This window comes from Numida meleagris, chromosome 23, assembly GCF_002078875.1.
Source record: "Numida meleagris isolate 19003 breed g44 Domestic line chromosome 23, NumMel1.0, whole genome shotgun sequence".
In the NCBI taxonomy this organism is placed as follows: domain Eukaryota; kingdom Metazoa; phylum Chordata; class Aves; order Galliformes; family Numididae; genus Numida; species Numida meleagris.
Genome location: NC_034431.1, coordinates 939813 through 948342, shown reverse-complemented (window position 1 = coordinate 948342; position 8530 = coordinate 939813). Strand labels below are relative to the sequence as shown.

Sequence of the window (8530 nt, the reverse complement as noted above, 5' to 3'; positions counted from 1 at the left end):
CGTTGAGAGGGGTGAGGGTGTGAAACAAGCTTGAGAGACAGTGAGAGTGACGTGCTGAGGGCCGGGCGTTGCCATGCACGGTGTCTGCACAGGCAATGGGGTGGGCACTGCTGGTGTCACCACGCTGGTGGCAGTGCCCACCGTGTATGTGCTGGAGCAGAAAACCTGGATGAATTTTAGAGACTGGGCACTTCGGTATAAACCCATCTCCAGAGCCGCAGGGTGGGAAATCAGCAGGGGATCTCCAGTCCTACCCAAGGCACGTGGAGCAGGGATGGGGATCTCCAGGCAGGACGGTGTAAGGATGGTGTGACGCCAAACCCAGTGCCCTGGTGTGACACCGCTCAGCCAGAGTAGAGGCCTGTTGTCATCCAGCACAAGAAACATGTTTTCCTCCTGATGCTGGAGAATTCCTGCGCTGTGACAGGCCCCAGCAGCCCAGCTGAAGGACCCTCGTCAGTGCCACCGAGGCGAGACAGGGTCCCCATTGTGGCCCCACTGAGCAGTGAGCCCCTCGGGCGGGTTCTATGCTGTGCAGCCCCTGTGGGTGCTGGAGGTCACAGCGGGGCGGGTGCTTTGGTGTGGGAAGTCCCCGGGTGCATGCAGTGGGACCGGCACCATAAAGGGGGGCTCATGTCCTTGCACCTCGCACTTGGGGCTGCAGGGGTACTCCAGTGATCCAGAGCAATCTGGACCAGATGTCTCAGTGGGTATTTCCAGTAGTGGGTGGGGATGAGAGGAAGGCAGTGAGGAGCAGGGCACAGAGACGAGCCCAGCGGCATCACACTCACCCCAGTAGTACTGGGGATGCAGTGTGGGTGGGTGGACATCTCTGTGCAAGCCGAGGGTCACAGGGAAACCTTCCTTTAGCTCCTCGCTTTTCTGCAGAGCAAGCAAAAGGAACTTGTTTCAGCTCTGATTACGGCTGTTTCGTCCAAGTAGACCATACACAGACCACCCCAGCACCTGTGCCCTGATTGTTCTCCTTTCTGCCCTGACTCCTGTGGTCTCCCAGTGCTGTTTGGGCCCCGCAGGCTCGGGCACGTGCTGGGTTTGGTTCCTGCCATGTGCACTGCCCGCCTCGCTGACGTCTCCCCGTCGTGCCCCATCTGCAGGGCCTCTGCTCCTTCCCCTCCGGCAGGGTGTGTTTATAGGAGCCGAGACATGCCTGCGAGCTGTGCAGTAAACACATTCTTGACATAATTGCTTGTCCAACAACAGAGGAATTTGGGGTTTTACGCGTGTCCCGCAGGCAGCTAGGAATAGACCTTGGGAATCCCTCTTGCGAGGCACAAGCCGCCGGATGACACCGCTTCCTTCAGAATCCCAAAATACCCGGCTGAGCAGCTCCCAGTGCTGCAACAAGGAGCCTACCTCGTTTGCTGCAAGTGGGTGATAAATTGCTGGGTTTCCCAGCACCACCCTGTGCCAGCTGGCAGCAGAGTTGGAAGCATGGAGTGTGAGCTGTGCCGGCCCCCTGGCTCAGGCACGGTGACACTTTTTGCATCATGTCCCCGGCACCTTGGAAGTCACCCAGGGGTATTTAGAGGGCAGTCACCTAGAACCTAGTGTCCAAGCAATAGGTTTCCATCTGTTTTATTCTGGGGAAGGAGTGAGAAAAAGTCCTTACTCTTTGTCTAGGTGGGATGGTGAACCTGGCTGTGCTGCAGTCTCATGTCCTAGTACTGTTGGTCTGGTTTTGGCGCTGGGTGCTCTCCTGTGTGTGTAGGGCATTGGTATAAAGTCGGATGGGACAAGAGAAACGATCCCTGCACGCACTCATCTGTGCTGCCCCGTGCAGCCTGGAGCACCCTCTTGTGCAGTGATTTCCCTGTGTGCAAAGCCTGGTGCTATAAATAGGCCATGACCTTGAGATGTGGGGCCGTTCTGGGCCAGGCTTTGGCTCTTCTGTTTCGGATGAGGGGTGAAGGCATGATCTGAATTTCCTCCCTCACTTTGCTGTGGGTAACGCAGCGCGGCTCTGACTCCCTCCCTGCCGGAGGTCTCAGTGCCTTGGCAAGCTCCTGCCGAGGACACGAGGCTGCAGCATCTCCTGCCAAGAGTCTTCTCATTTACGTCCGGGGTGATGCTGTGAGCCCTCTGCTTTGTCCTGGGCTGGATAGGGACAACAGGGGCGAGATGCTCCCTTGTGCCGTATGGTTTGGCAGGAGGCCTCACCCAACCTGGAGCAATTCCTTGGGGTTTCTCTTCAGTTCCCTCTGGGGAGGGCTGGATGGGGCTCAGTGATTCCCCAGTCTCGGCGCTCCTGTCCCAGAGCCAGCTCTGTCATTTCCTGCTCGCCAGCAGCCCGTCTGCTTTGAGTCATTTGAAACACTGTGGAACAGGGGGAACACCCCTCTCCTCCCTCCGTGCGTTATCCTGCAGCCGCAGCTCTGACAGTCTCCATTGTCATTCATGGAAATAGGCTGCACTCCATCTCTTTATTCTGAGGAAATAACTTTTTTTTCCCTGCTTGAAGCTTGTGCTCATCGCTGTCAGCGCCAGGTTTGCCCCGTCCTGCCTGCCATCCTCATCCAGGCTGCACAGTTCTTCAGGGGTGATAAATCGTTTCCTCTAACCTCTGGCTCTGTTTATTATTATTTTTATTGTCATTATTATTGCTGAGATTTTCGAAGCTCCATTTACAACATGTCAAAATCTCTCCCAGAGCTAAGCGCAATATTTTGGGTGCGGCCCCATTTAAAGTTGCTCATCAGAGAGTTTTGGCTTGAGGGCTTCTCCTCTACCTTTGATTGGGACACAAGTGCAAAGAAGAGATAATTCTTACATCACTCCGCATGCACCGTGAATCCAGCCAAATCCAGGCTGCGAAACCGCAGCCTCTCAGTGCGGTGCTCACTGGGTGTGTTGAGCTCAGCGCCGCGAGACAAATTGCTGTTGGCCAAAATTAGCACCCACACCAAACCGGGAGGCGTGGAGTTAGAAAGAGTGGCCGAACATCCGTGGTGAGGGATGCTCTTGCCTCTCCAGCTGCTCTGGGGGAAGCAGCAGCTCCGGGGAGCTCTGCCAAACCCGCCAGCCCCTGCCCATCTCCGCGAGCCTGCAGCAACACGCCCTGGAGAGAGGCCAAATAATTTTCATACCTGGGTCCCCTTTATCTCCGTAAACAGCCACGGAGCAAAGAGTCAAGGTCGGGAAGCAGGAGTCTGCCGGAGTTCACGCGATGGCCAGGAGCCTTTTGGCACACAGGGGACGGTGGTGCTCTCGTGCCAAGACAGCGCTGCTCGCTGTTTGGGTGCCAGAAAAATAATCCTATTTATGTAACTCGGAGTGAAGCATTCCAGTGTGCGAATGCTCGGCTCTGACTGCAAATGGGAAGCTCTTTTACCTGCAGGATTTTACTCTCAGATTGTCTCGCGGTCTTACCCTGCAGCTGCCCATGTTTTTCTTTTTTTATTGGCAGAAGGTTTCATTTCTTTGCGGTGAGCACCATTTCCATGTGAATCCCCCCCACCCCGGGCTGGGATAGAAGGGGCTGTGCTTTGCTGGCACTGACGTCTCGTGTTTCCTTTGTCTTTCCAGGCAGTGGACCCATCCAACTGTGGCAATTCCTGCTGGAGCTGCTCACTGACAAGTCCTGTCAGTCCTTCATCAGCTGGACGGGCGATGGCTGGGAGTTCAAGCTTTCCGATCCCGATGAGGTAGAGTGCCACAGCCCAAATGCTGCTGAAATATTTAAGATAACTCTCATCTCCTTCCTTCATAGAATCACAGAATCACTAAAGTTGGAAAAGACCTCTCTGATCCCCAATCCAATCCCAGCCCACCCCACTGTGCCCACTGCCCACATCCCCAGGTGCCACATCCCCATGGTTCTCGTGCACCCCCAGGGATGGTGCCCTCCCCACTCCCTGGGCAGCTGTGCCAGTGCAGAAATTTTCTCTGAAGAAGAAATTGTTCCTAACATCCAAACTGAACCTCCCCTGGTGCAACTGGAGGCCGTTCATGGTTGAGATTGGGGCAGGCCTATTGTTCTGGTCTTCTGTAGGGGAATATGGTGAATTAGAGCCCAGCTAAAGACTTGTTAAAAATTGGGCTGAACTTGTGTAGGAAGCAATAATCCACACTCAGAGCTGATGGGAAAGTAGCTGGAACACTGTAGAGAAAGGCACAGTGACAGATGTGTGCAGCTGGGATTTGGGGCTTCCCATTATTATCACAGAACCGTGGAATCAGTAAGGTTGGAAAAGACCACTGGGATCATCTAGTCCAATCGCTGACCCATCACCACCGTGACCATGAAACCATGTCCCATTCTGGGGAGTGTATGCAATATCCATGACCTTCCCTGACGTGTGTATCCTCATGGAGTCCTCCTCAGTGCTCTGCTGCTGAGCAGTTTGGTTTTCCCAAACGTTAATGGCTTTGACCTACATGGGGGCTGCCCAGTCCACCCAGAAAGACTCCTCCTCCCATCCCCATGACATCCATCCCCTCTTTGACTCTCCCCACCCGTCTCCTAGGTGGCCAGGCGATGGGGCAAGAGGAAAAACAAGCCCAAGATGAACTATGAGAAGCTGAGCCGCGGCCTGCGTTACTATTACGACAAGAACATCATCCACAAGACGGCCGGCAAGCGCTACGTCTACCGCTTCGTCTGCGACCTGCAGAGCCTGCTGGGCTACACGCCGGAGGAGCTGCACGCCATGCTGGACGTCAAGCCGGATGCCGACGAGTGAATTCGGGGGGGGGAAGAGTTTATGGGACTTCATCTTTTTTTTTTTTTTTTTTCCTTTTTTTTTTTTTTTTTTTGGTTATTTTTTTTTTTGTTTAAAAGAGCAACTCAGATTTGATGCTTTGAGGGTGTTGGGAGAGAGGTTGGCGGGTGAATCAAACTTGTGGTTGAAACGATCTCCAGAGTTTGGTTCGGAGAAGGATGAGCCTCTGTTTGCTGAGAGCTCCAGGACAGGCTTTATTTGGGGTGAAATTCTGAGTTTTAAGAAAGCCAGAAAAATGTAGCTCACTTTAAAAAAAAAAAAAAATAAGAAGAAAAAAGGAAAAAAAAAAGAAAAAAGCAAACAAACAACAACAAAAAAAAACCCTCCCCATCCCTCGCTGTTTAGAAACAAATATTAACAAATGGATCCCTTCGGTTCTTGTGCTGTTGGCACAACAGACTGACAGTCCAGGAAATGACAGTATTCCTAAGGATTTGAGGATTTAAGACTTTCATTGTGGGGGGGAGGGGGAGGGAAAACAAAAGTGGGTGAAACTTCCTGCTTTGGGGAGGGGCAATATAGGAAAAAGAAGCAAGAACTGTTGGCTGTTCTTGTCGCATCGCCTTTCTGTCGGTTGTCTTCTTTTATACAAAGGACAGACTTTTTTTTTTTTTTCTAGGAGGGATCACGACTTTTAAAAAAAAAAAAAATTGTTAAAGTTTTATTTTATTAAATTTTGTGCCAGTATTTTTTATTTTTTAATTTTTTTTATTTTTTTTTTTTCCAAATAGTCTTAAGCTCTAAGATGGTCTCAGCATTGCAATATTGTGTGTGTTTGTTTCTGTTATGCCAGCAGAGTTGGATCACGGTGAGGAAAAAAAGAGAAAAGTGGTTTCTGTAGACCCCACTGGAGAAGGGGAACGCTGCAGTGCTCTCCGGGTGGGACCTGAGGGAGCCCCAGCTCCCGGGGGTCTCCGCTCCCACCCCTTGGCCCTCCCACTTTGCTCTGCCGTGTGCTGCTCAAGCCGGGTGAGATTTCTGACAGCGCTTTCTTGTCCTTGCTGTTACAAGTAGGTCTCTCTCTTCCAGCTGCTTCTTGTGCACACAGCGGCTTTCCAAAGCGTGCCGGGATTTTTTGCAGTGAGAACGGGTTTTGTGTTTTTTTTTTTTTGCTCGAGGAACTTTCAGGAACTTTGTCCTTTTTTGGAGGGGACGGGGGAGAAATTCCCCGTATTTCCACTGCGGTAAACGCAAATCATCGAAGCTGGGGAGGGGAAAAAAAATCAGGAGAACATTGAAAAACCGAAAGGAAATGTTTCTTCCTTCCTGTTGTGACCAGCTCTGTCTTTATTGCTGTGCGTCTTAACCAGCCTGGGCACGAGCAGAAAGGAAATTGGCCTTTGCAAATGGGATCTTTACTGCCCTTTGTAAGCCTGATCCGCAAACCGTGTCAGGGTGTGATTAACATGAAGCACATGACTGTTGGTGCTGGGGTGAGTGATGCATCTCGTGCTCGCCCGAGCACAGGAGCGCGGCAGGATCAGTCCCGGGAGGGCTGCTCCTGTGTGCTGGAGCTCTTCTACCCCATTTACCTGCAGAGGAGCGAGCCCAGCTCTGCTGAGCAAAGCAAAGCTGGGGCCAACCTGCAGGGCTGGGCTCGGTGTGACGGAGGGGAAGGGGTGGTGAAAGTTAAAGTTCCCAGAGATGAGCCCAGGGCCGAACCCGTGCAGACCTGGCTGTGGGATTGGGGCGTTTGCCCCGGAGAGCTGTTGGGCATTTATTATTTTTTAAAGACAGTATTATGCATTTGAACCAAAAGTACCTTGTTTTGTGTGTTGTTTGTTTGTCCAGCTGAGTGTCTTGTGCAGCTGCATCCACCCAGAGGCGCTGCCGGGGGAGGTGGGGGGCAGCTTTCTGGAGATGGGAGAGCTGGTGGAGGGGGTGCAGGTGGAGGTGGAGGTCAGGGAGGTTGTTGGATCTGCTCACGGCGTTGGGGCTGCACGTCGTCCCACTGAGCATGTGCAAAAAGTACAGGAAAGGAAGGATGGAAAGGAAGGAAAATAGGATGGAAGGACCGTGAAAGGTGCATGCACCAAAGGAGGGGTGGGAGGCTGCCTGCTGGGAGGGGAAAGGCAGCTGGGCTCCTTGGGCAGATGGGGAAAGCAGCTCCGAGCTGGAGAGAAGGGAGGACGATGTGGGTGCTGGGGAGCTGCAGTGAGGCACCAGGGCTTCACCGAGCAGCAGAGCCAAGGGTTGCTGCAGCTGCTGGGCAAAGGGGCAAGGCACAATGGCACGGAAACGGGTGGCAGGGGATTAGCCAAAGGGCATCCCAACAGGACATGGCAGCTCGGTAGGATTTTCAGCACTTGCTGGTTTTCTTACGCTTTTGGGATTGCTCTCTTGCATGCAACTGCAAAGCACAGTGCTTACAGAATCCCCCTTCCAGCCCCCACATGCTGCCACGTGCCCGGGCTCCCATGCCGTGCCCAAGGAAATGCCTCCTGCTTGGCCCTGCTGCAGCTAAAGTGCCTTTTTCAAGCAGGAAACAGGGATAGCATTTCACTCTGATGGAAGGAGTCAGAGTTTTGGGTACCGACTCCATCATCCCACCAGGCCAAATCCCTCATCTCCCCGTTTGCTGTTTTCTTCAGCGTCCTTGTTCCCGTTCTAGAGACCATCCCAGAGAGGGCTGTGCGCTGTTTATACACTGGAAATGTGCGGATTTGTTTTTTTGTTTCTTTCTCTTCTTTCTCCCACTTTCGTGGTTGCGCGTTGACTTTTGGAGGGGGAGGTGTGACCTCCCGTTCTTCGAGGCCAGGAAAATGTGGTTAACTCACACCCGTGCTGAACCAGCAAGGTGGGTTCACGAGGGATCTGCCAGGGATGGGACTCGCTGCTGTGCCGGCTGCTCCTCCTGGCAGTGAGCTCTGCCCTTGGCAGATACGGGTGGCACTTGGGATCTGGATGGCTTTGTCTTGTCCTGGAACATCTCCAGCGATTTGGGGTGTCCTGCTGCGTCCTGCTCTGATCTGCTGTTCTCGGTGTCTGACCCCAGTGGGGCGCGTCCCCTTCACCCCCCCTGTCCCCTTTGTCCCCCAGCCCTGGGAGCGCAGCTCTCGGCCCTGCTGCAACCTTCCTTTCCCGATGGCTTTTTAAGGTGCATTTCCCAAAGAATGGGTCATTTCAAAGATCAGGGGACAGGGTCCTCAGTAAGAGGTGTGAAACGCTGGAAGAAAAGCCAGCAGGTCTGTCTAGATCTATCCTCCATCTCTCTGTACGATGACTGTAACCCGTGCGGAGCCGTGTGCGTGCAAGTGCAGATCCCTTTATTTATGCACATGCCCATCCAGCTCCAGACACGGTCACTCAGTGAGAGGTCTCTCTGGAGAAACAGTAGCATCATTAAGATCAAAAAAGACCACTGAGATCACCCAGCCCATCCCCACCGTGCCCACCGAACCCACTGGGATTCCGAAGGCATCGCACGGTTTAACCCCTTCCCCTCCTCCCAAACCAACACCCGCTCCACAGAGCAATCCCGGTAAGCACCGAGCCGTGCAGAGGCTGCAGGGAGCATCCCCACTTTCTGCCTCGTTGTCTCCTGGAGGGTTTCCCTGCAAAGCTTTGGGGCCTGGCTGCAGTGTGGGGCTCCCCGTCGCGCTCTGCTCTCTGGTGGGGTCTGCGTAACATCCGCGAGCTGTTGTCTACATTCCAAAGAGGTGTAAATGAGCGACAAATCGATGTCTACGTATCTGTTACCGTGGAATATCTCCAGGAATTAACTGCCTCAGTGTAAAAAAAAAAAAAAAAAAAAAAAGAGAGAAAAAAGTTTTTTTTTTTTGTTATATTTT

The 8530-nt window shown here is 53.0% G+C and overlaps 1 protein-coding gene across 6 annotated transcripts in view; it reads left to right on the top strand.

The window, feature by feature from the left end:
- The window catches only part of ETS1 (ETS proto-oncogene 1, transcription factor), a 69683-nt gene extending 61187 nt beyond the window's left edge, over window positions 1–8496 (top strand). For all 6 annotated transcript variants that reach the window (XM_021375822.1, XM_021375821.1, XM_021375824.1 and 3 more), the window contains 2 exons: window positions 3544–3662; window positions 4485–8496. In XM_021375822.1, the coding sequence (XP_021231497.1) occupies window positions 3544–3662; window positions 4485–4700 (335 nt within the window). In that variant the 3' untranslated portion in view covers window positions 4701–8496. The remainder of the gene's footprint in view (window positions 1–3543; window positions 3663–4484) is intronic.